Raw genomic sequence first — 27,378 nt, 5'->3', positions numbered from 1 at the left:
AGGAATAGAAAGTCTATTCTCCCTGGTGGGGGGGGAAAAAGGATGAACTGAATTCAGTGACAGAGCTGCCTGTCTCAGGCAGTGTTTTGCTACCTGCTCTCCCACTGCAGCCACCTCCAGCAGTTGTTGGGGACTCTGGCGTGAGTTACATGCTTGCAGAGTGCCTATAAGCACAGAGCTGCTGGGGCTCAAACCCAGTTAAACATTTTGGGTTTTCTGGGAGGTGCAGACCACGGTGATCCTCAGTACTGAGCTGCCCCCAGTGTTCTGCCCTGCTTTCATCATGGTCACGATGGCGAGGAGCACTCCAGGAACTGCAGAGAGGGATGATGTTATGTTTGTTTGTTCCTTTATTTAATACCTGATTAAATGAGCTTCCCTCAGTTCCTATGTGACAGTGTGATTTAATTAATGCTGAATCCATGCACACAGGATGCGGCAGAGCTGCTCACGGTTGGCACGGGCTACATCTATAGAATGATTTCGGAAAAAGGAAGACGTCAGCATGATAAAAATGGAAAGTGTTAGTGTGCCATGTGCTGCCAGGAAATGGGGCTGCTACCCTATTCTAAACCTCGATCAGACTTCTAATGCAAGTTAAGTTGTTCACCCCACCTTTTACCATTTAAAATAACTGAATGGAATACCTGCCCCCAGCTGAGGCCAGCAAGTGCTGCCGTAGGAGGCAGGCAGGCTTCCAGTCTAACTCCTCAAGGCACATCCACTATGGAAAGCCAAGCGGCAGCAGAACTTCAGTCATACCACAACAAAAACTGGGAAGAAAACCCCAAATGGCTGCAGGTTTACAAGCTTGCCCTCTGCAGTCAGAGCAGTGAGGTGGCTCAGCTGTGAGACTCAGGGTGTCTGCACTCCATCGATTGCTTGCCCACCTAGCCAGGGCCACCGGCTACTTCCAAATCCACACCCTGCTGCAGGCACAGATGCAAAGACCAGCGGTGAATTTAGAGGAAAGATCCAGGATAAACTACAAGGAGAAGCAAAGCTGCTGGCCACCCACCAAGTGTGGAAATAGCATGGAGGAGAGAGGGACAAGCAAGGACACCACCGTTTCAATTGGCAATCGAGTTGCTTCCTGCCTTACAGACCAGGCTCAGCTCTCTGATGCCAGCCATTCACAGCCATGACTGAATTCACTCTCTCCTGCCCTGCTGGATAGCATTTTTCATCGTACAACTCTGCTACAACATTTCAGACAGACCTTTACCTACAGGTAATTACCAATCTGCAATTCCAACAACATTCTAACCAGGGCAAAATCCTGACTGCCGGGGCGGCGACTGAGGAAGCTCCTGTGCCTGAGCAGAGGCAGGACCGGCCCCCAGCCCCTTCCCCGCAGGGCAGACTGCGGCCAGTGCCGGCCATTCCTGCTCATCCAAAGCGGCTGCCGCAGCAGGACAGGCGCTGTTCCCAGGCTGGGTCCTGCAGCAGCTGCCGGGCAGAGCTGCCACCCCTTCCCGGACCAGCTCCTGCTGGCTACAAGCAGCAGGTTTGACCCTGCACGTCCAGCTAACGAGCTGACAATCCGATTGTCAGAGCCACGCCAGGCCAGCTCCAGCAACAGTGAGAGGGAGCCCAGAGCTTTCCTGCTATCACAAACTCTGTTTTCGTGCTTCTGGTTTTAAACCTGGCTGCTAAGTACACTTCATTTTGCCCAATTCCCGCTCTGCAGGACATCCACCAGGGAACTTCAGCACTGACTAGAGAAGCTAGAAAGCATCCTAGGCAGCCAGGGCAGCACTAGACAAAATCCTCAGGAATGTTTCATGGTGGTACTAAAGAAATGTTTGCACAGAAGGGTTTTACTACCTTTAACTGTTGGTGCCTGAAGCAAGCACAGTCCTAACGAAGGCATCTCCAAGCAGCAGCTAGAGCAGAAACACTTCCTAGACATAAAACCCAGGGAGGCCACTGTGCCTTGGTCCCCTGAGCAACAGCTGCAGAAACAATTTTAAATAATCACTCACGTGCTGAGCCAGTCCCAAGACCCCAGTGCTGGCCTATGTGTGCAAATCAGACCCTGAATCTCCACAGCTTTGGATTTTATGTTCTTCTTGGCATCCTAAACCCAAATTTTGTCTTCCAATAACTGAGCCAGGGCCTTGTTTCAGCTGGTGGTGTGCTGCTGTGCCAGATGCAGGGGAGGCTTCCTTCTCGACAGCCCCTGTCTCTGCAAGGGTTTCAGCAGGAGCCTGGCCACGACCCGCTGCTCACCTTACCCACCTGCAGCCCTCAGCTGTGAGGGATGTGGCTCCCAATCCTGCCAGGATGGAGGGTCCAGGGCACACAGCCCCTCCTCCCTGAGCCCAGCTGGAGCGCTGCTGCCAGAGGTGCTGCCTACAGGAGGCACAGCAGCAGCTGCAAGGCAGCTCCCAGGTCCATGGGATGCTTGCAGAGCCCCGGGGCAGCTTCCTCCTTGGGTGGTTACCACCCAATGATTTTGGGCACATGCTGGAGGCTTTGGCAGCTGCTGCTTCAGATCCAGGTCCTCTGAGAGATCTGCTGGCACAGTTCCCAGTGCAGGAGGCCACTGTGCAAGAAGGCACTGCAAGGAACACAAAGTTCACTCTGAGGAATATACCAAAGTTTGGCATATTCCCGGGGCTGCTAGCTGGATTTGAGAATAATTTGGGTGTCTATTTACTCAGTTAACAGCTTCCTTAATTAACAGCTGTCTTTTCCTTCAAGAGTAATCCATTCTTTGCAAATAAAGTCTCTCATTGGCTTACCTGGTCGTAGCACCCAGATATTTATCTGGAAACTCCACTTTGGATTAGTCCTACAAAATTAATTAAACCTTCTCAGAGAAGTGAAAGAAAATCCACTAGCACCACTGATCATCAAATGAATAGTGATTCTTTGGATGAATGTTAAAACCCATTTATTCAGGCTTTTGTGCAGGGTGCACAGTCCAGCAGTTACGTATACACAGTATGCACATCCTGACAGCATACAAAAAGGCAAGGAGCAACGGGGTGCTTACACTGGGAATGTATATACAGACATATTAAACTGGGATTTTTACATTAGAAAATTATCTGACACTCTTCAGGTATCATCAAGGCTATTAGAAATTGTGTAGAAAACCAATAAAACTTGGAAAGTATCTACTGTCATTTCACTTTACCCAGGCTGGATATAAGTCAGGCTTCCCACACTACATCACTTGTGGACAAAGCCTACAGGATGCCCCAAGCACTTTGGAGGGTCACATTACTCTAGCACATCCCATTACAAGTTAAAGATTAACACATTAGTATTATTTCCTGTTTTCCTGGAAAGAACAACAGCTTAAATACTTCAAAGAGCTAATTTTCTCCTGGAAAAAGACGACAAAGGAAAGATTTAGAGACCATGAGAGAACCAAACACTAATGAAATGTTGTAACAGCACTTCCTGGTCCTTCCAAAAACTCTTCACAGACCAGGCACCTAATTTAAAGCACTGTACACTGTCCAGATTTACAGAAGTGCAATAGCAGGCCTTGGCAGACCCCAGGTCTTCTGCAGATCTTTACCTTGCTCCTATCCTAAGGGTTGCAAGAGATCGTACTTTTGTAACCTGCACAGAAAGACACAGAGAGATCAAAAAGATTTAGCAAAAGGATACTAAACAATAGACAGAAATATGCAGCAACATCATATGAGCCATGCTTCACTTCCTGCAGCTATTCCATATTTAATTTCTGACTGAACTTTGTTCCTAAGGTGTCAACAGAACGAAGGAGAAGCAGAAACAAAGTGATTTCAGAAACACACGATCCCTGTGGCCAAGGCACCCAGGGACACCCAGAACCCATCTTCAGAAGCTTTCAGCTTGAAGAGCAGGTCCAACTCTCTACGTACTCTTCTATGCCAAATTTTTGCACATAGCAGTTCAGTTTTAGTATCAAATTTTAGCATTACAAAGAACCTAACTGAAAATCCACCCAGGGTAGTTTTAAAGGACCAATCCACTCTTGCAGGTAACACAAACCACATGTGAGTGCAACAGAGATTGTGTTAAAACTGCTCCCAAAGATGGCTGAAATAAAATGCCTTGCGCACAAATACACCAAATATAGCACATATTTGTAGAACATTCAATCACAGCCAGTATTATTTCAGACGTATTTTCCTTTTAGCACAGCACACGTGCTGTTTGCTGAGCAAGCTCTGGCATTTAGTTTATTCCATTTGTTCCTTTGCACGAGCCTTTTGGAGAAAAAGGTGAGTACAGCATAAAGAATCTCTCTCAAATTTATTTCTCTCCTAAAGTTTAAAGTTCTCTGGTGGAAATCATTATAATGAGTCAAAACTTACTTGAGTGGAGACACATTTCAAAAATTTACATTTTCTATGCAGAGAAAAACATTGTTGAAGTGGCTGGAAAATCGTTTTCCTTTCAGAGAATGATTCCCTTAAATATATTATGACTAGGCAAAGAATAACCAGTATTTTACATTCAGCCTTCCTATGTGAACCTTCCTTTGTTGTGAACATCTCATTCTGATTGTTTTGGAGAAAGAAACACTTCAGCTGTAAGCAGCAATATATCATAATACTTCAAAATTAATCAGGAAAAACAGTAAATAACCAAATTTTCTTTGATATTAGTAAACATAGGGAATGAACATCTATTCAAAACAATGAAGCCTTCAATAGGATTTGTTTTTTAATTTATGAGTGGAGGTACAGCATGTAACGAGTAGGAACATCAAAATTCTATGCAACAGCCTGTTTCCCTCACAGATAATTTTCTGGCACAGAAAGTCAGCAAGAACTTCCAGGGCTTGACCATAAGCAAATAAGGCATGTGGTTAAGACTGGTGTTTTAAAAGTCAGACAGCAATTCCTGGACATGGGTGGGGAGAAGAAACAGGTTTCTGTCACTGAGTGAAACCGTAGGCTGGGAAGGCACCACTGAAACCAGTGAAATGTTTCCTGGTACTGAGAGATCCCCAGGAACAGCCATCCTTCACATGTGGCTAAAACCAAACATGCACATAAGTAGATTTGATTCTGAGATCAAGAACAAACCTGAACCATATTCACTCTGTCTGCTGTGATATTTTTAAAATTGTATTTTAAACACAGTTTTAAAAAGTCTCATTTTTAAAACAATACAAGATCAAAGTTCCTATAAGTAGTAACTTGTACATTTCACTTTAACACAGCTATTACAAGGCCTGATGCCACATGCTGTATTAGAAATTTCCAGTTTAACCATGCTATCTATACATTTTTAATATATATGTGCATGTATACACATACATATAAATTATCAAGCTCAGTTAAACACAAAACAAATCATGATACCTCTTCCTCAGAAAATAGTTTCTTCCATTAAGCTCCAGATTGCAAAGATAATTTCAGTGTCATAGGCAAAACATAATTTTACAAAATTGTTGGAGAGGAAAAAAAGCATTTTTACTCTTAAATTGGTGCAATAAGACACAACAGAAGTAATTAAGGGAAATATGACTGAAGAATGATTCAGTATTTTCTTCTCCAGTGCTCCCAAAATAATCCAGCAAGTGCAAATAAATAAAAAGCCATGTGAGTTGTACCAAAGTACTTTTCTATAATGAATTTAGTTTGAGAAGTCCATCTAGTCATACCTAGCTGTCTGCCTCCATTTTTCACCTTGAGTCTAAGGTCTAATTAGTTAGCTAAGTGCACCATATTTTTTTGCTAGGACTTCGGGCTTAAACTTACCCTCACAATGTTTTTAAACTAATAATTATGCAACATCTTCCTTCCCTGTCTTAATTTGCATTCTCATACTGAAACAAAGTTATTTAATTGCATTGAAACTGTTGGTGATGTAAACTGAAATCTGTTCTTCAGATGAAATAAAAGGCATGACACATTAACAAGAAGGAAAAAAAAAAGAAAACAACAAAACAAAGACAAGCCCAAACCAAAACCAAGCAGTAAAAGCAAAGAGAATGAGACATGAGAGCCAGTTCAAAGAAGACTGGGAGAAGCACATATGAAAGGACCATCTCAAAGCATACAGAAGCCACTGCTAGAAAGAAGCAGAATTCCAGGATTTATTTTCATGGCCCTCTATTACAATGAACAGAGACAGGTATTTTCCCCCACACCTGCCACTGTGTTTACAGACAGATGTCTTGGGGTGACTCTATGATGCTCGTATCCCCTTTCGTCTGTTAAACCCAGAAAGAAGTTGTGCACCCTTAGGACTGGTTCTGAGAGCAAAGCAGGTAGAGAGAAGAAATGTGTAGTTTGTTTTCAGAAGCTGCACTCACTCCACATTCCTGCTCCTGGACTGGGCTGTCTGTGCACGGATAGACAGACAGACAGCAGGACAGAGCTGTCCTTTTGCTTTTTAGTTAGTTTTAGCTAGTGAGCTACAGCCCATGAAGGGGACTTTCTGAATTTATCATCTCTTTGGAGCGGCGAGAGGTTTAATTGTTTAATACTGTTCTTGGGTTGTTGTTTTGTTTTGTTGTTTTTTTGTTTTTTTTTTTGTTTGTTTGTTTTGTTTTTTTTTTTGGTTTTTGTTCTGGTGAATGCTTTGCCTGTTAAATAAGCAGTTTTTTCCATTTTTCTTCAAGGAAATATTTTCCCGAACCAGCTGGGGGAGGGACCACTTGAATTTGCTTTCTAGACGAACCCCTTTGGAGATTTTCTCCCAAATTTGCCCTAAATCAGGACAACAGGGCAGGCTGAAGAACCATGGGACACCTGACTCCTGCTCTCAGGTACCTGTGCTTATGCTATAGAGGAGTTCAGCTTTTACAAGAGTGACCTGCAGAGAACGTTCAAGCCAGACAGGAGTATAACAATAAATAAGCCTTATTTAGGACTCCACAGGAAAAGCCAACTATTTCATGGCTGGTTTTTGTTGTTGTTTTTTTGGTTTTGGTTTTGGGTTTTTTTGTGGTTTTTTGTTGGTGGTTTTTTTTTTTTTTTTATATCCAGGACACCTGTTGTGCAGAAAAGCAAAGCTGCAGCACCATGCAGTTGTGCCTGACAGCTCTGCTGCTTGAGCAGGAATAACCATCCTGCTCCAGTGCTTTCTCCTGCCTAGTCCAGACAGCCAGATGAGCTACACAATGCAAGCACAGAATTTCTCTCTCTCCCACATACTCCTTTGTGCATTTGAGCAGAGCTGGGCTCAAAGCTGAACCTCATGGGTGTAAACACCATGATTCAGATTCTACATTAACATAGTTGTTTTCCGACATTGTCTCCAGAAAGCTACCAGCAGTTATTAACTAATCAATACAATTATTTATGCTATAAGGTGGCATATGCCATGCATGTCTGGTAAGAGAACATGCATGCAAAATTAATCCAAAGACTATTTTGAGAAGCAGCAGTAATAGTTCTAAATTTGAAGATGATGAGTTCACTGGCTTTGCTGAAAACAACACTAAGATCCCAAATGCAAAAGAAGAAAGAGCTGTGTTTCCAAATGGTATGGAAAAGTACGACTGGCACTGAGCAGTGAGACAGGTTCCCAAAACGCTGTTCACAAGAGAAGAGATCCAAGAATTCAAAAGGTGAATTAAACTGAAGAAACACTGTTAAGGACATGAAACAAACAGTGGAGTGCTGATTAATGGTGTGAAGATTTCTTAAAATTTTTAGAGATTTTTCTGATGTGTGAACAAGGTTACCTGAATCTCAAACAATGAATCTGCTCATTTGGAAGTAAATGAATTTGTTCCCAGCAGTAAAGGCAGTTGGGATCAGGGCTGACTCATCTGTGTATTCTGGATGCTATTTCTCAAATTCGCTGAAGACTGAAATGGACTTGGCAGAAAAGTTTTGCACCTCGATCTCAATGCAAATGAATCTCTTTCTGGCAACACAACTGCAATTACCATATTCACAGAGATTATTAATTAATCAGAAGTGCTATTTGAATAAAAGTGTGGCTCATTGATATATTTTAAGAAAGCATTTGATACAGTAGTCAACCATTCACCATAAGTTTAATTTAGCAGAATGTTACTGAAGCCACAGATTAAGAAGTTAAATACTGTATCAAGTTTAAAGAAGAACTCGAAGGTGAATAAGAGGTGTGAAAGCTGAGGCTGTAGGGAGCTGTGGATACAAGATCCCACTGGTGGAGGGATTACTGTTTCACAGGGGCACACATGGGTTTCGTGTTGCTGGAACAAGCAGTGGGGCAGCAGAACCCTGCACGTGCACAGCTCCTGGCCCTGCAGAAATGTGCTGGAGAAAAATAACCACACTGCAGAGGAAGTTATAACTATAACACAGAGGCCAGGCTGGGAGCACGTGGCCTTAAGAACTCCAAGACCTTTAAGTGCTGGGCAGCAGGTTTTCTAAAAGCCTTCAGATAATGGCAACTCCTCATCTGTAAATAAGGCAGCTTAAAAGCAAACAAAGAAACAAATTTTAAAAACCAAAAACAAATAAGCAGAAAAAGCAGTGCAATTGTCCTACCTCTGAGCTTGATCTCTTTTCACCTGATCCACTTATCCATAGCACAGGAAACATTAACTCTTATGCACACGTGCATTAGGAACATTTGCACCAACCAGGCCGCCTCCTTTGATGTGCATTTCCATCTCCCCTCGTTTCTTCTGCTGCCTAAAGCCTACTGCTGTGAACAGAAACACTCTTGACATATTATTTGCAAAAGCCAATATAATCGCCTCATGGAATACCAGCAATTCAAAATGCTCTGTTTCCTCCTGCTACCTTTGCTGGTCCCTAAAGTATCAGCTACGTGGACATAATCTGTCTCTTCCTGAGGCACTGCTGCAAGTATTGTGGTCCCTTCTGAAGAAATTTCATAGCTTGGTGAGAAAGTCTTTTGGGCTTGGTGACTCCACTTCATTCACATGGAACAAAACACATACAATTGATATGGCAGCAATCTCTTGGGTGGAAGGAAGGAAAAAAAAAAAAGGCAAAGCAAAGCAAAGCTTCTTTAATAGCACTCCAAAGTGGCAGTTTATCAACTCAGACAGTAAAGCGAACACAAGTGACAAACTCCATGAATCAAAACAAAATCAGGCAACTGGCCTATGCCTATGGATCAAGACTCAGCTCAGTGAAATGAAAAGTACAACTTGCTCCAGAAAATTGGCTGCTAAATTTGCTAAGCAGATTGTTGGTCACACACCTGCCACAGGACTGTGCTGAAAAGGAGTCCTCCACACAAGTAAATAATGAGCCAGTAAGGGAATCTAGTGCACATTTGCATTTGGGGTGTTCTCCCCTCTCTGAGCCCGCTACCATCACACCAGCCCTTCAGCTTTAAGTTGCCCCTTGCTGCGGATTGGGTCCCCAAACTGGGAAAAGGAGCAGCCAGGAGAACTCCCCTGCCTGCAGACCAATTTTGTGGGGAGGAAAGGCACTGGACTGTGCTGCCTGGGAAGGGAGCAGTGGGACATGGCACTTGGCAGGTGCCCATGGCCACCAGCCAGAAGCATCTCCTCAGCCACCCAGGCAGCAGAGCATTCCCACTGGGAAGCAGGTACCCTCCACCAACAAGCACAAACAGCAATATGTGCCCCAAGGGGGTCAAAGAAATGACCGCTGTTTGTATGTTGATACATTGACACTTTCCATACTGCATTTTCCAGGAAAATCTTATCTCCCAGCCCAGATAAATTAAATTATGTGTATGAGACAACTTCTATTAATAAGTGAACTTTGCTCTTTTGTAAGGAAGATTTCAATTTCATGTTGCCATTTTTACTCTAAGTATATTTGCAAACATCAGGATCAACTACCTCAGCCCACTTGGATACATCATCATTGTTAAAAACCCCTGAGGTCTTGGGCAGAACAACTTCTTAGATTATCCATAAGTAGACAGACATGGAAAATGCCTGCATATAAGTTCCTCTTCAAAAGCATTATTTTAATCTATTTTCATTAAAAATTTAGAGAAGATATTTGTGGTACTTTTTATTCAGAAGTTTGAAATACCTCCTTTAGAACAAACCTCCTTTTTCTCCTTTTTGCTGAAAGTAGGTAATTTGAAGAACTCTAGAGAACATGTTTTAAGAAAAATGCAAAAGCACTATAACGCTTTCCAAACGGGCACAAGTGAGAGAAAATGTAGGTTTTGATGTGAGAGAGTGGACTACTTCAAGAAGACAGAACATCTTCTTGCACAACAAGGCATTCTGTTTTATTGTAATAGTGGCACTATTTTGCATCTTTTTCTCTCCAACTCAAGAGCATATTTTTGAAAAAATAATCTTTCAAAGCACTTGTCTCCCCTTTCAACCACACTACTGGGAAGCCACATACCTATGCAGAAGCTCTCTAACCTCTCTCACAAGTGAGAAACCTCAGAGCTAAGGCTTCAGCAGGAGGGGCTCCAACAAAAGGGAAGTATCAAACTAGAAATATGCATGTTTACAAGTACCAAGTTTTAATTCCTCATGGCAATTGTGCAAGGCCAAACAAATTCAAGAGAGAATGGAAAGGCACTTGCAAGGAGATCTAATTTATGTGAGAACATTTTAGCAGGTTACTTGTACACCTATTTACATGGGACTGTTCCTGTCTTTATCAAGTGTATTAAAGAAAAGCCCATTAACTTGCCATTGTTTAAAACACATGGCCATGCATGCGTTTGACAGCACTGTATACCATAAGGTACAGTAAAAAAAATAAAAAGCCAAAAAACAAACAGATCAAGATGTCACAATAATTAAGATATTGACCCATTAAACTAAATTTCACTTAACCTGGGGCTATGCAATAAGTAGGCAGTGATTGAAAGTTCTTACGTACCCACAGAGCTCTTGTATGGCCAAATTACCCTCTGTTCTCAAGAGAGCAAATTTGCTGTGATGATTCACATCCTGTTTTGGATCGACAAACACCAGTGCTTCCTCCTAACTGTATGTGGTAATTTCTTAAGCAAAATACCATTCTCTAGTACAATTTGCTTTTTTTTATTTCATTCTGACCAGAGTGTGAAACAAAAAGCTGAACAAAATTTCCACACTGCTCTGGAAAGAGAGGCTATTGCACTGTGCTCAGTAAAGCGGTCAGAAAAAAGGGGCATTAAATAACAACAATGGACCTCAGAGAAATTAACTGTATCTCTTTATTGTTAACCAATGAATGTTATCCAAAATAGTAGATGTAATTGTAGCTTAATTGTACAACACAAAACATGATGCTAAAAGAAAAAGCATGTGGAAAATTACTTCACCGAGTAATCATTAGATGTATTCTTAGTATTTCTGCACCAGAAAGTGTTCCCAGCTGCTGGTGACAGCAGCTATTACCACTTTGTTCATTGTGAAAACCTGTATTACAAATGGTTTTTCCTGGTTGTTCGAATTAAAAAAAAAAAAAATCACACAGCTTTATAAATGGATCAAATCCATTCAGTCCTACTCTACATGTTGTAGATTTATGAACAACAATCTTTACTGGTATTTTTTCCAAACACTGAAACGGATGGATCAGTGTTAGTGCACACTTTTCAGGGAAAAATGAAAACTCACTGGAAGCACAGTATTTCACCTGCCATGCCAAACTGTTCAAATACTTCAGAAATTTGCTTAAGCTTCGGTGTATGAAGCCTGTGAAACAAAAACTGTTCTTACAATGCACTGCAAGTTGAAACACCAACTTCCACCAAGCATTTTAAACCATGTGCACAGCATCTGCACATCAGTCTTCAAGGTCAAGCAGATATGTTTAGCCCCACAAACCAAAAATATATTAATGTATCTTTATTTAATTTTCATGATGTCACCCCACATAGCCAAACTTTTATTCTGCAAAATAAAAAAACAAACTTGGTTGGACTGTTCATGAGAAATTTAGACCTATTGTGCATGAAAAAAATGTTTAATAAAATGGCAAATTTTAATAGATGAGTGTAAATTTATGAGTGCATAATATCAAACAGAAAAAAAGCTGAACCATCCTCAGAGAAACCTAGGTTCTTCCACTGTTGATATTTACTAGGGTACTCTAACACAGGGTGTAACTGAAGTCCACACTAACTGTAAAGTTATTACTAAAGTTCAATTTCTACGCAAATTTCTCAAAAGAGCAGGTTTCCTTTTCAAGGGGGAAAGGACTTAATCTGACATCAGATATGACAATTACAATACTAGCTTCATTGAAAACTGAAGCTACAAACACTTTTACTCCAATTCTGGGAAGTTTCGTTTTGTATTTGAAACCCAAACTGACTGACACACACATTCTACACCCCTCCCAGAATATAATATACCAGTGACAGGTTACAGCTTTAAAACACACCAGATGCTTTTACAATTTAAACTCAACAGAAGGCAGTTAGACAGTACTTAGCATTATAAATCCATAATAAAGTAAAATAAAATCCTAGGAGTAAGGGCTCCTAACAATCTTTGATGTTACTGTGTAGTGACAGTCAATTTAAACAGTTATTTTCATGGTGTTTGAAGGACCAGTCATCATGTACATAGTAGTGAGGTAGGATACTGTCCCCTCCCTGGGACTGATGTTTTCATATGCTCCCTTGCCAGAAAGGTCCAGGTCTCCCTACTGCAAATAAAATAATTACAAGCAAATAGCACATTAAGCTTTGTTTATTTTTCCCCTCTTTGCTGCGTTGGAACATTTTGCACATCTAAAAGAATCAGCTAGGAAAAGCAATACTTACTCAAGCCTATCAGCAGCCATGTGCTGCCCACAGGTAGTGTTCCATTTAAAAACATATCCTGGAACTACCACCTGCCATCCAGACCTTTGTGAACAGGTAGGCAAAGAAAACCATCAATGATGACAGGACATGAAACACCAAAGAATTTCACTTGGGGAAAAAAATAATAAAAACCACAAACACAAAACCTTTTGCACATCTAAAAGAATCAGCTAGGAAAAGCAATACTTACTCAAGCCTATCAGCAGCCATGTGCTGCCCACAGGTAGTGTTCCATTTAAAAACATATCCTGGAACTACCACCTGCCATCCAGACCTTTGTGAACAGGTAGGCAAAGAAAACCATCAATGATGACAGGACATGAAACACCAAAGAATTTCACTTGGGGAAAAAAATAATAAAAACCACAAACACAAACCCCCCCAAAATAAAACAAGAAAAAAAAAAAACACAACCAAAACTGAAAGTGAGCAGTATTAAACTCTTAATGGAGTAGCTACATTGAAAACTAATTTCAAACTTTATACTGAAATAGTACCTATCCAGTTTAGGTACAATTCCATTTTTCTTTCTATTTTTTAATGTTTACGCAATATATACACTTGTCAGTCATTAAATACTTCACATCTGTTTCCAAAGTGGGGAAAAAACCCAAACAAACAATGGAACTGAAAACACAAAGGGGAAAAACCTGCTCTTAACCTCCACACACTCCCCCCACCCAAAACCTAGGGTTAACAGACTGCCTTACTGTTGAATAGCTTCCCCTAAATTTGTCTTCTAGTCACTGTAGTCAACCTGGTATTAAGTGCTTTGGCAAAGTGGGGTGCAATCCATCAAATCTGCAAAGGCCTGCTTTTTTTCTCTGTTGGTGGTTCAGCTTTACGAGGAACATATATGCAAAATACCAGCTCTCACATTGCTTCAAACTCATCAATACGCTGCTTTGTATTGCCTTGTCGGATTTGCCGGAGAGTCTTGTACTTATCGCGGCCTGCTTTTACATTCTCAGCATGAAGGACATCATTTTGTGTTTTCTTGGTTTCATCTCTGGCTTGGGCCAACTCTGAACTTAAAGCCTGTTGAATAAAATATTTGAATTTAAGTGCTTTGATTAATCCTTTAACAGTTCTGGAGTTTCTGATAACAACTATTCTGCAATCTGGGTAAGAATTTCTTGAATGCCAACCTATGGAATGCTTGTTGTGCTCCTCAGTAACTCAAGTTGTGACGTCTATCAGAAGGAATGCAGAAGGAAAGATAAAGAGAGCATAGGATTCTTTCCTTACATGATTGTAAACATCAAACTATATTTAAAAAAAAGCCTCATACACCATAAAATCCAAGCAGAAAGAGACCAGGAGGATAAAGCAGGAAAACCACCTTACATTTCAATTTTTCTGTAACTAAAGACTTATCTCCCTCATCTGGTCACTGACTGACCAAGCAAGAATACTACACAAGCTACTAAGACAATGCTGCCAGACAAAGTGGCAGCTTTCCTTTTCTTCTATTTTCTTCCCAAATAAATAGTTTGTAACCAGGAAAAGGGCTACCACTGTTAAAGATTATTATGCTTCGAGGGATAAGACTTGGCCTGGGAGGAGTTGCTCAGTTTTAGGGAAATAAGAATAATCCAAAATGCAAAAACTCAAATTACACCCATTTACAATACCTATGAGTGACTGCAAACAAACATAAATACTACCAAGCAAGCATCTGTTCATACCACTTAATTAGTTTTGGTATTGAAAAATGAAAGCATTATGTTTTAACTGCAGAGTTCTGGAAATGATGTAATTATTAGAAACATTTACTGGCCAATGCAACAGCATACTTACACTTTAAAGCTATAAAGCACAATCCTACATTCAATCTTGCTATATACTCCATTTTTAGAACACTATGAACGATATTGGTTGGTAAACTGGCAATAAACCTAATAAATTATAAAGAAGCCGTTTCCTTGGCAGACCATAACATCAGTGAAATTTCTTACAAAAGAAGGATGAAATCCCAAAGCCTGAATTGTGCTCATACAGCTAAGAATCTTCATTACCTGGAGCTGTTTCTTAACACGTTCATTTTTCTGTGTTTCTGTTACCCGTTCTTCCTCACTCCTGTGATTCATGACACCATCAGAAGACAGTTCTGCACTGGCTTCAGCATTGTTCTCATCATGTTCATCGTGTTCATTCTCTGTTGGAGGAATAACTGGTGGGGGTGGAGGTGGAGGAGGAGCAGACATCACAGATTTCAGTTCTTCTTTGGTCTTTTCCAAGTCCTCTTGGGCTGCAAAAGCCTAAATACAGTAAACAGTACTTAGCATCTTTTAAAATGACTTTTCAAGAGTCAGCAAAATAAAAATTTGAGATGTTCTCAGACACACTAAACTGTTCTTTATAACTGATATGACTAGCTTACACACTGAAAATTGTCAAATAGAGACATAGAGTAAAAACCACCAGATATGGCTCAAAATAAGCTGTACTAGGGTCCAGCTATTTCCAGCAGTAAACAAAAGACTAAAGGAATGGGCAATCATACCAATTGTTTTCCAACTTTCCTTTTAAGGAGGCTAATTTAAGGCTCTGGGATTTCCTAGATCAAAGGTGATGACTTCAAATTTCATACTTAACCAGAACTTAAGAAAATTTGTTCAAACCCTTTTGGAAACCATGCACAGTAAGTATTCACACCATAGCTAATTATAGATTTTATGAAGAGATACTATTCTGCTTTAAGTTTTTGCCCAGCTGCATTTCACATGCCTTTGTTAACTGTTTTGGTTCAGCTTTCCATCAAATCTCACACCACCCTCCTGAGGTGTTTTCCTCTCTATTACAAAGCTCCAATCTATTTCACCATCACACAAAAGGAAGCAATTTCTAATCTTTGACCATACCTTTGTGATGAGAATGTTCCCCCCCTTCATGATTATGTAATATGCAAGACATGAATTAAACAGAAGCATAGGCTGGCTTCAGTAGACTGGAGGACAAAAACCTTTAAGACTTTTCTGAAGCCTAACAGAAAGAGAGATTTGACCCCAAGGACTTCTAGTGAAATTTCCACACTCATTTCCCTTAGCCTCTTTGAAGTTCTGACTTCACACAGCATGGACTCATTACTTTGTGCTGCCATTCTGAAGCTTCCTCTTCTTTCTTTTTCTTGGCCTCCTCTAGAAGTGCAATCTTGGCTGTGAATTCAGCAATTTCTGCTGCCTGAAACAAACCAAAGAACAAAGAAGTTTTAATTTGGTATCAGTCTGGCTTTGCAGTGGAAGAAAGCAGAGCCTTTGCTATGATCCAGCTTGAAAAGAGTTAGTTACCATCCACCAGTTCTCTGTGAAAAATAGAAATTTTAAGCACACATGACAGAGGGAATGAATCAGACTACTCTTGCCTAATGGAAATACATCCAGAAAAAAAAATATTTCTCTTCTGCACTTCCAAAGCTTGCTGGAAAACAGCAAGCTGTCATTACAAACTAGCATTTCAGGCTGTTTCATTCTAATACAACTTTAATGGTCCCACCATTAAGATTATGATTCTGGATCATAATCTCAGTACTTTTAAACTAAATCTTGTCATCAGAATTATGAGCCAAGTTTACAGAAGATCAAAATATCAAAAGCTCATTTATAGTTGAGAAATAATTTCTTCTGTTTTCATGCCTTTCTTGATTATTATGCACAAATCCTGAATTAGAAGTAGTCTACCACAATGTGAGAAGACACTGCAAATACTGACAATGGGAGAGGAAAAGCAACAAAAAAAACCGCAAAAAATAGCAGTGTCACCAACTCTCCACCACCACCACCAAGCTTCAGAACAAACCTGCCTCAGAGAACAAGCTTCCCAGAGGGCTGCAGAAGGAAGCTACTCTTGTTCTCAGCTGAATAAGCCTGAGACTATTAGAAAGAGAATGTAATGAGTGTTGTCAGTCTGAAAGGTGGTGGTCTTTTAATCTCCTACAGATCCAGAGTTTTATTTTTGCCTTGCAAAGTAGTGGCAAGCCTAATGCAGTTTTCTAACAGTTCCCACAACACTCTGTAACAGTATCTAAAGTACCTTTGTGTTTCAACGTACTTCTTCATTTGACACAATCAAGGGCAAAGGCTAAGTTTTCAACTGTCTTTTCCAATTTTAATCCTATTTTGAGGAAAAAAGGTTTCTTACTAGCTGCTCCTGGTTCTTCATTTGATCAGCTGCCTGCTTGGCTAGAGCAGCTTTGGCTACTTCAGCTGCTCGACGTTCCTTTTCCAGGCGTTCTGCTTCCTCTTTCGCACGCTTCCGTTCTTGATCCAGTTCTAGAGCTCTTCGAGTCTGCTCCTCTAGCTCTGCCAAAAGGAGTTTGCAGACAAGGTATCACTACCTAGCTCTTCCTCATACGTATCACAGATACCAGCTGTAATATGCCCAAAATAAAGTAACCTAGAACACTAACTAAGATTCACAAGATCACCTCAAGCTAAGAAAAGCTGTCGAGCATGTTACCCCATTCCATGTCTGGTTTCCCCCCATTTTAAGACGTTCCTTGGATATCCTTCATCTCACCAGACATTTCTGAAAGCCTTGTGTTTCAGAAAAGTGTCACCTCACTGATAGAACTACACACCAAATACATGTACACATACATGCATGTGGTCCTGCCATAAGGATATTTCATGTACATTAAATCACTCTTTTAAAGAAAGTAAAGAAACTCTTCTTCTTTATTGAAATGCCTGTCAGATTTCTTAATCACAGCTGAAAGTTTAGGCACATGCCTCCAGCAAAATGACTTAAGACCCACTGGAAGGGTCAGAAAAATTCTTTATATATCAGAGGAGGAAAATTTTAAATCAAGGGAGAGATAATAGCTGTCCAGCTGCCTGCATAGCAAAATATTGAAATCTAAGGGCAGAACCCTTAGTGAAACAGGAAGAAGTAATAATCTAGGAGTACTGCAAGGTTAGGTTTACACAGACAAAATTATACGCCTCCCCTGATGAGAAAAACGAGGTGACTATGAAAAAAGTCTTTCTAAAGCTCTTTGCTGGTTCTAATGATAAAATTTCCTTCACCAAATTGTGCCTTCACCACAAGCTTTAATACCACAAAAGCACCTCCCCAGGTATGCTGACACATGCTTCATCTTTGTACTTCTAGTGTTAAGTAATAATGTAACCATTATTCTTCAGTTGGTTTCCCAGGCCAACTATTACCTAGGTTATAAAATTAAATGAACAGCATTGCAAGTATGTGGGGTTCTACAAATACAGTACCTAGAATTAAATAAAACAAAGCTATTTAAAAACACAAACAAATCTTCCTATGAAGATGGAGAACACAAAACTAACCCAGATCATCTATATAAAAACTTTTCCATGTGTGCATAGAAGGCTAAAAAGAGCAGCAACACACGAACATTTTGTATTGCACCAGAAATAAGGCTATATTGCTCACAAAGTTAGGAGAAAATGTGTAGTCAAACCTCCAGAATCACTCTGACACTGTTTTGTCCTGAGCCAAATAGCTCTCCCTAAACAATTCCACGGCACAGTTAGTGTGTTACCTGTCTGGATGTGTCCAACCTGTTGTGCATTGAAAGACTGAAAAACGCAGGGGTAGAGCTCGAGAGCAGTGCCAGACATATGTAATTTATGTAATTTATTTGCATAGAGTGATTCTCTCTATGATGCTGGAAGCCAAGAGTTAGGAAAAGAAAGGAGCGACAAAACTGTTATGAATGTGAACCAAACTTGAAGTAGGGGAAAAAGAAAAAAAAAAGAGAACATGGAGAGGAAGGACTAGGAAGTCATGGAGGCAGGGACTCTACAGGGTGATTAAATACAAAGAACTGTGATTGGTGAAACTACATGTTTTGTCACTCATGTCTGACAATTTCTCAACTCTTACAAGGGAATAGGAAAGGAGGAAGGAACAAGGAATTTCCAAATTAAAAGCTAAATTAAAAAAAATCCTAGAGAAAGTACTTTGAATCTTTCCCTCTAATTTCCCTGCTCCCTTCAACTCCAGGTGTTCAGCACTTTAAGCATTTCATAATTCTGAGTTGAACTGTGTATGCATTAATTTTCTTTTTTACTAAATCAAAACCTTTTCTACCTTAGAAATTGGTTTCATATTAAAAAGATACAGGCAAAACCATGCACACCATCATTTAAACACTGAAAAATAGTATCTCTCATATCAAATAAAACACCACTAAATTCTTGCCACTATTAGTAAAATAAACAGCACCCTCAAAGTAACAAAAGACACGGACATACAAAAAGAATTGTAAACTAAACACTGTCACTAGATTTAAGAAATCTGTGACCTCACCTTTCTGAGCTTTCATTGTTTGCTCTTCAATTTGTCTTAGGCGCTCCATTAATTCCTCCTTTTCACGCTCTATTCTTTCCTTTTCCTTTTCTGCTATCTCCCTTTTTTTCTTCTCATTTTCTAATTGTGCTCTGAAAAAAATAGTGAAAAGGGTTTTTTTTACTCTCCAGCATATTAAATGATATTCTTTGGATGCAGGTAGCCAATTTTTCAATTTACTCAGCTAGCAAGGAAGGACAATTTTAAATGCTTCTAATCCTGTTTCTGCTTCAAAATACTGTAGAGAAGAACAATTTATGTACAGTACTGATAATCAACCTTGGTTTTGGTTCAGCCAGGTAAATCCACAATTATATCTGCATTTTAGGCATTATGTTTCATCTGGGCTAGAAATAGTATATTTTAAATACACGAAATATAAGCCAGGACATTCTTCACTGAACTTGCTTTAAGGGTTCACCATAGAGTATAAAATTCCCTAAGAATCAAGCAACAGAGAGGTAAGACTTGCACAAAATACATAGTGGGGAACAACAGTGCAGCTACTATTACTGTGCTGAAAGCCTAAAAAAGATACGTTTTTATATTAAGACAGGGGAGCCATGCCGATTCACAAACCTGCTTACACAGTACAGAAAGAAAAGCGGTTCTCTCTTTTCTAGAATTCTAAGATATACTATATTCTATGACTTGTTAAAAAGGCAGAATTTTTTTTTTTGTTTCATGGAAGTTTGTTAATTACCTTTCCAATTGTTTCTGATGTTTCTCTTCTCTAGCTTGGGCCTTCATCTGTTGCACTTCAATTGTATCAGGTTTCCTCCGCCTCATGTACAATTCATGATTTCCCATACACAGTGCCAAAATTCGCTTGTTAATTCTCAGACGGGGTGCATAAAAAACAAAATCCTAGGAAAAAAAGTAATTCCAGTATAGCTATTAACCTAAAAAAATACACTTAGGATTCAAAGCATTATTGCATTCTTGCATTTGTTAAATTAAAACTTACAAATATTATGATATTTTGAGTAAGTGAACACCATAATCTATAAGCCTACTTACTGTCAGAGACTTGTAAGATAAATTCAAAATTGCACCTTGAATACTCCAGAAATTAGCTGGTTTATTTTTTTTTTCTTTCAAAAATGGGACTATTCTCTACTCTACTCAGAAGTCATTTGACCTAGAAATTATAATGAAATGTGCTGTTGTAATTAAAAAAAAAAGCAAAAAGAAAAACAGAGGAGGAAAGAGGAAGAGAATTCAGCATCTTATGCTGTCTTTTCAATGCATCACAAAGTATTGGTTGACTTAAAACCCCTCAACAATTTAGAAGTATCAGTGAGAAGGAAAAGAGAGAAAATAAACACACATATTTCAAAATGAACATTTTGTTTTGATTACTGACTATTCCATCAGTAAAAATAATAAATGTCACCAATATTACATGCCTTAATGCCAAAGCAAGTCCCTACAGGCTTAAATCCCTTCATATCGCAAGTGATACTACTGTACACACTACTTACAGGGGCCTTTTTGTCAATTGGCTTAATGACAAATTTTTTGTCATTGAAAGAGATGTTTCTTATTTCGCTCCAAGGAAAACCAATCTTGGGTGTCAGCCTTCAGAGAGAAAAAGTTCTCATTAGAGGCAGCAAGGATGTGCACCTTATATATATATATATGCGAGTTCAATAAGGCTTATGACTGCACCATTCTCGCTATCACACTTAGCAACATTTAGAATATTACAACATCATGTTTTAATGTAAACATTAGCAACAGTTCAAGTATATTTTGGTAGATTTTTCTTTTGATAAATATTCCATCAAATTAATTACATTTTAATAAATTACATAGCATTGTAACAATAGAAATTTTGATTTGTGATTTATTCTACTACTATTACCTAGATGCTAAACATAGCAATCATTTACTCATTCCTTTTATGGCATTGGTAACTCTATTTTCACTTGAAAGAGTAACTATTGAAATGTGAGAAATTGCCATTCCAAATACTGAAATTAAAGTAACTTCCAGTCATGTTGTACTTCTGTTTAGCTTAGATGTGTTCTTACGTTTACAGAATTCAAGTTAAATTTATTTCCCTTGCATCTTAAGCAAAACACATTAAATTCACAAATTGTTACAATGTTATGCATCAACCACATAACAGTAAATATTTTTCTGTCAGCACAATTTTTTTTCAATTCATATTATCTTAATTATAAATATCAGAAAATATTTAAGTATTTGATTGCTAACTATCAGGAGACAGGAAATACCAAAAAAATTGCCTCATAGCTCAATCTGATCTGAATATTTTGAATATTTCCTGCTTTCAGGAGTTATATTGCCATCTAATGGCAATTAATGCTTACAGAATTTTGTTAAGAGTATATACATTTAAAGTTGACTGCTCCCATCTGGAATCTGACATATCACATGTAACTTCAAATCACTGTGAATGGTCTGTTGACATGAGATACTACTAACAAGTGCTCATAAAGAAAGAAAAGAGCAAGTCTGTTGTTCTATTTCCAAATTCTTCATATTTCCTACATTTCAGCTCTTCCCTCTTCAAGTAGAAGAGATGATTTGATCTCTTTACCAGGACACATGAATGATCTATTTTCTTTGGTGTCTCAAAGGTTTCACTTTTAAATATCTAGGTTTTTAAAGCCCCAACATCTACAATCCTTGTTATGGCTCTTACAAATGTTTCTCATTAAGTACATTGTTCAGCTTTAAAATGTCCTTTTATCCTGACCCAAGGGAATGTTTTGAATGAAAAGTACAGGAAAAAATCATATAAAGATGGTCTAGCTGTAGTAATCCATATAAAGCAATGTAAATTTAAACTTCCATAGAACTGCTCTTCCTTTCCCTTCTTCTGCATCCCTTATCTTGAAAATTCAAACATTCTGGCAGTTAACTTCTCTCTCTCTTTCTCTACCTCTTAGATTACAAGGAGAACCTGTTTTGCCAGATCCTACTGAACATGCAGCAAGGTGGGGGTTGTACAATCTCAGATAGCAACTCCTAGGACAGAACTGCAAAATGAGTATTTCCCACTTACTTATCATCGTGCTCATAAATATTCAGACCCAAAGCATCAACTCCTAGCCACAATTCAGTTCCTTTTTTATTCTTTATTTCAAAATAGTTGACTCCGTACATTTCCAAGTCTTGTGCTATCTTAAGGTATTCCATCATAGAATCTTCCCTGATGAAGAAGAAAAATTGGTACAGTTTAGACAGCAAATCATAAGTACATTGTAAGGATAAGGGAACTGCACAAACAGCTAGGGTAAAATTAGTTATGAATTAAATCTCTCTCTAAAATAGTTTGATCAGATGTTTTTAAGAGCTCTTCACTCTAATATGCATGTAGAGTCCAATCATTGCACTGTCTTTCTGCCCCATGAGCTAAGCAAATACTAAATGTATTTTAGAGGCAGGCAAGTGTGGACAAAAGCAGGTGACAGCCTTAGCAGAAATCATATAGGTAAACCCAACAACCTAACTGGAAACTCAACTCTCATGGAAGTCTTTCATAACTACCTACCTTGGTCAGAATAAAAGAAAGCCACTTCCCAAACAAATACCTCCCCACATACACCCTAATAATAAAGAAAGGTGTTGTGAACATTTTTTACATAATTACCTTAACATTCCCCTGTGCTCTTCATGCCAGTTCTGTATTCTTTCTTCCCACTGTTCTTTTGTCAGTTTGTGCTGTTCTAACACGCTGTGAATAGAAATTGTTGCTCTTAAATGACACTGACAACAAACTTAACCTCTTTTGTTGCACAGCACAACATATGCTTTAACTGAATAAACTTAAAAGATGACTTCCTACATACTGCTCATATTTTCAGCCCAGAAACAAAAGCTTTGTATTTCAACAAATTCCCTTCTAATTTGTATTTCCAAATTCCCACAATAAAATTTTAGTGTGACCTTCACACTAAAATAGTGTGAAAATAACTTCTTTTTTCTTGGTATTCTATATCCTTTATAATATAAAAGTCACACCATTGCATACCTCAGCTAAGTCATAAAATATAATGTTTACAACAGCTGAAAATGCACATCTATAGAATCCTCTGACAATAATGCTAAATATTAATCTCTAGGCATGCAAAGCTTTCATTCTGCTGTCATTTGAAAGAAAAGGTAAGACATTACAATGCTAGCAGACAACCTCGTTGAGGGGTTTTTTTGTGGTTTTCTTTTGGTTTTTTGTTTTTTTTTTTTATTTTTCATTTATGAATAAAATCAATTGGGAAGCAGCTTCAGAAAGCTCTTTCATGTTTAATCTACAAGAGGCTGCAATAATGGAATTATATCTTGGCCTACTAGAACTTTCAGTGTAGTACTACAGTAAGAAATCAAATGCATATGATGACTTTATTATGCTTTCATTCCATGCACCCAGCATTTCAGGTGTTTCTAGAGAAGCTGTGTTAAAGGACAATTAAGAGATCATCTGAGTATTTGTCTACTGAAACGGAACACCTTAAGTATATGAATCTGTATTGTACTTAAGCACTGCAATGTATTTTATTTGCAGTACACTTACTTTCAGGAAATCATTGTCATTTAAGTGTGCAAAACCATGAAAACTGAAGAAAAGGAGAGAGTATTAAATTAGTTACTTCTGTATTGGAGTATTTGGATTTTAATTTAGCAGAAGCAGGCCTCCACTAAAATTATTTTGGAGTACGTTGGAAATGTGGAAAATTAAATCTGTGCAGATGCACAGGGACAGGAAAAACATCTCCAGAAACATGTGGCTGTGATGCTTTTTTGTTGAAGTCTAGATCAGGATCTCTAAAATTTTACTAGCAAAAAGAGGAACTCTAAGAAAGCCACCGTTAAATTCATGTTATCACTTAATATTTTATTTATAAAAAAATGTGCTATAGTTAAGTTTATGTGCAGCATTTGGTGCAAAACCCCTCTCACTCACCGCTGGGGGAGAAGCCTGTCATTGGCTAGGTAGCCCAGTTTATGGATCTCCTTACTGTAATCTCCATACTTGGACTGGACAGCATAGGAAGCCAGAAGAACTGCAGTTTCTGGTGGGCAATATATTTCATCATTTAAGATTGACTCTTTGACTTGCAGGAAGAAAAGTCTCTGAGTTATTTCCTGAATTAATTCTTCAGATACATCCTCTGGAAAAAACTTGGCCCTGAACTTAAACTGCAAAGGATTTTCTTTCCGTACATCTTGCTGCGTTACCTGAGCGAGAAGAATAAAGAGAAAAATAAAAAGAGCACTAAATGGTAAATTAAATGTGATTTAATAGTACTTAACTCTTTAGCTCCTCTACACTGAAACCCAGAGCTTCCAGACAGGCCCACTATGGAACTCACTGAAAGGTTCACATTGACAAACAAGTTTGTCAATTTGCATAAACCAGATAATTTTGAAATACTACTTAAAGGCTGCTTAAGAGATTTTTTTTTAATAGGCTTGTGTGAATTTTATTTATCACAATGAAGACCTGGAAACTAAGAAACTGCAAGACATTAAAAAAATCAAAATTATATCCAAGGATTTGCAGGCAGTAATAAATTAGGGTCTTACAATGGCTCTTTAGCAAGAACTACAACACATTTCTTCACTGCGAATATCAAGTTTGATTATTTTAAAAGTCTATCAACTATTGAAATAAATATATGTGCTTTGTTCCTGTCCCTGTGTATCTGTAGCACTACAATGTTCATTGTGGATGAAACAAGACACATACTGGATTTATCACAGAAGAGAAGCAAACATTACGTAAGTGCAGCCAGTGGGACTTGCCCCTAAAACCCACCCAATTTGCCTCCTAATATTGAAGATAAAAAAGGTATTCTTGATTAGGTTGAACTAAAAAACAAGTATCTCCATTCTAAATAGTGACATTAACAACTAAACTGACAGCCAATATTAAAATAAGAAGTGACTATTCAAATTCACAAATACAATTTAAAGTAAAATTACCCACTTCCCAATAACTGGGAGATACAAGGTACTCAATGCCTTTTGGAAAAAGAAATAATATTATCCTACAATCTACCTATCAGATACCTAAGCCAATTATTTTGCCTTTTTTAATGATTCATAGCTGTATGCATACAAATTCCTGAAGCTGAAATACTTCCCGTACACATGCCCAAACTGTAAAACAATTATTCTATTATGTTCTGCTACATGAAAATGGGATAATCATATGAATTCAAGCTTTCTTAATGCATTCATGCATGCATTCCACAGTACTGGAAACTAGCTCCTCAAATTAAATATTGATGCAGCTTTGCATATTCTTTATAACTAATCTAACTTAACACTATTTTGTCATTTAAAGCACACAAAAAGCAAATTTTCAACTAAAATTGAAACCAGCTATAACTCACTTAAGATATTAAATCAGTAAAGCTTATACAATATATTCAAACTGTACACTTGGCTAAATATGAGGGAATTGTTACCTTTTTATTTAGCTTCAGCCAGGTTGAGTAGCCTTTGCTGTCCACATACTGCAGCCCAAAAAACCAGACTTCACGAAGACCAACAGTTTTCACCACCTAAAGATAAATGAGCCATAATCATCAGTAATCACTACAATACATTTAACTGGCATTGTGTAGCTTAATAAAGCCACGTGAACAATTTCAAATGAAATGTAATCAAGTCTTACAAGAACAAAAAAAGATAAAATAATAGCAAAACATCAGGTTCAGAGAACCTCAGAGTTCTAAATAAACTCAAATACTCCAAGCTATCAACTGGAGCATGCAGCCCACTGTGTAGATCAGCACCTGAGGAACAGAAGGCAGTAACAGGACCCTGAGGTTATAAAGCACATCTGGGAAGTGACCTACAGCCCAATGGGGAAGTGAGTACACTTCAACAGAACACAACTGGTAAAATGATAATAAAGAGACTTATTTGTGGACAAGTATAATGTAATGAGGATGAACTGCCTCCTTCAAATAGTTCTGCCATCTTCTAAGAGTTAATGATAAAAGGGGAAAGGATGATCTACCTAATTTAACACTTACATGACTTATACATGACTTTCCTGTAAGATTTCAGACCAGCTCTATCACCAAAAGCCACTAGAGAAGCAGAACTGTCCTTGACTAGAGGAAAGGCTGTTTTATGGATACCCTGCTTAAAAAGATGGATGAAAAACACAATCTGTTTTCATAAATAGAATTGTAGTGTAACCACTAGGGAAGTCCCCCAGGACTTCAAAAAAGGATGAAAGTGATGTGACAAAAATCTGCTGTAAAAATCCATACATAAAGATCTGTGAGTAACATTAAAAGATGAACCTCAATAAAAGATCATATTTAATAAAAGCAAAACACTGTACATAAAAGACAAGAATTTAAATTATGTGAACAAAGTTCTAGCTGTAAAGCAAAGAGGCAAGAAAGCTATTACACTACTATACACATGTATGGTATTCACAAATTTCTAATTCTACATAAGGACTGGTCACATCAACTTATAAAAAAGGATGCTGTAGCAATGGAAATGTTTCAGAAATGTTGAAAAGAATGATCAGTGATTTGGAACATTTTCTGCATAGCTAAGACGATCCAGGGCCACTGACAGAAAAATAAGGAAGGCTATGATACAGGTCTATAAAATTTGCATGGCATGTAGAAGGAAAATAGGGAATGATTGTTCATAATTTCTTATAATGTAAGAATCAAGAGAATCAACAGAAATCATGACATAGCAGGCTCAAAGCAAACAAAAAGAAGCACTTTTACTACAGAGTATAATGAAACTGTGGAGCTGTTTCACAAGTCTTTTGCACAGCAAAAGCATATGTGGATTTAATAAGCAATTAATCAGAAAGGTCCAGCAAAGATTATTAAATGACTGTAAACTCTGGCTCCAAAGATCACGTATGGTAGTACTTACATATGTCCTCAGGTTGGACCATGGTGCCAAGCTGCTTTACTGAAGGCTGTTTTATGGAAGCATTCAGATGCATGTGAAGTAAATAGAATTTTACACATAGATCCTCCTCCATTTTAAAGTAGTACTATCGGGTTGCAAAATTAAGATTTTTAAAATTAGAAAATGTCACAAGATAACTATGCAAACTTACTTCTGCTCCCTTGCATATTTGAATAACCACTTAACCATTCAAGTATGCACCATTTTTCCTCCTTTATCATTTCACCTTCAAACTCCAAAGCACAAAATGGACAATGTTTGTGGATCCAACCTGATTGATGCTTTAAGTGAGCATGGTTATTTCCTCTAGAATTCTCACATCATTTACTTTAGACATAAGAAATGCTTAGAACGGGTGTATGTTACTAGTAAGGTCCCAAGCAGCATTAAATTTGATGCCCCAACTCAGGAATTTCAGACCTGCTGTTTCTTTTGGCACAG

The 27,378-nt window shown here is 38.5% G+C and overlaps 1 protein-coding gene and 1 long non-coding RNA gene across 3 annotated transcripts in view; both read right to left on the bottom strand.

The window, feature by feature from the left end:
* Positions 1 to 2,873: 2,873 nt before the first annotated feature.
* Positions 2,874 to 12,810, bottom strand: LOC120506580. Its single transcript, XR_005628544.1, has 2 exons — positions 8,445 to 12,810; positions 2,874 to 3,579 (listed from the first exon to the last, which is right to left on the bottom strand). It is a non-coding gene; the product is annotated as an uncharacterized LOC120506580 (long non-coding RNA).
* A 100-nt stretch (positions 12,811 to 12,910) lies between these two features.
* RDX (radixin) overlaps positions 12,911 to 27,378 on the bottom strand; it is a 34,683-nt gene continuing 20,215 nt past the window's right edge. The window contains exons 4-14 of one of the 2 annotated variants that reach the window (XM_039718261.1): positions 25,449 to 25,544; positions 23,939 to 24,213; positions 22,631 to 22,714; positions 22,043 to 22,189; positions 20,490 to 20,586; positions 19,709 to 19,872; positions 18,967 to 19,097; positions 16,819 to 16,979; positions 15,769 to 15,861; positions 14,697 to 14,939; positions 12,911 to 13,716 (exon numbers count right to left, since the gene is read on the bottom strand). In XM_039718261.1, the coding sequence (XP_039574195.1) occupies positions 13,552 to 13,716; positions 14,697 to 14,939; positions 15,769 to 15,861; positions 16,819 to 16,979; positions 18,967 to 19,097; positions 19,709 to 19,872; positions 20,490 to 20,586; positions 22,043 to 22,189; positions 22,631 to 22,714; positions 23,939 to 24,213; positions 25,449 to 25,544 (1,656 nt within the window). In that variant the 3' untranslated portion in view covers positions 12,911 to 13,551. The remainder of the gene's footprint in view (positions 13,717 to 14,696; positions 14,940 to 15,768; positions 15,862 to 16,818; positions 16,980 to 18,966; positions 19,098 to 19,708; positions 19,873 to 20,489; positions 20,587 to 22,042; positions 22,190 to 22,630; positions 22,715 to 23,938; positions 24,214 to 25,448; positions 25,545 to 27,378) is intronic. The other variant, XM_039718262.1, reaches the window with a different exon arrangement.

The sequence above is a fragment of the Passer montanus genome, unplaced genomic scaffold (assembly GCF_014805655.1).
Source record: "Passer montanus isolate IOZ18808 unplaced genomic scaffold, ASM1480565v1 scaffold4, whole genome shotgun sequence".
In the NCBI taxonomy this organism is placed as follows: Eukaryota; Metazoa; Chordata; class Aves; order Passeriformes; family Passeridae; genus Passer; species Passer montanus.
The sequence above is the reverse complement of the archived record's forward strand: the minus strand, read 5'-3'. Positions and strand labels throughout refer to the sequence as shown.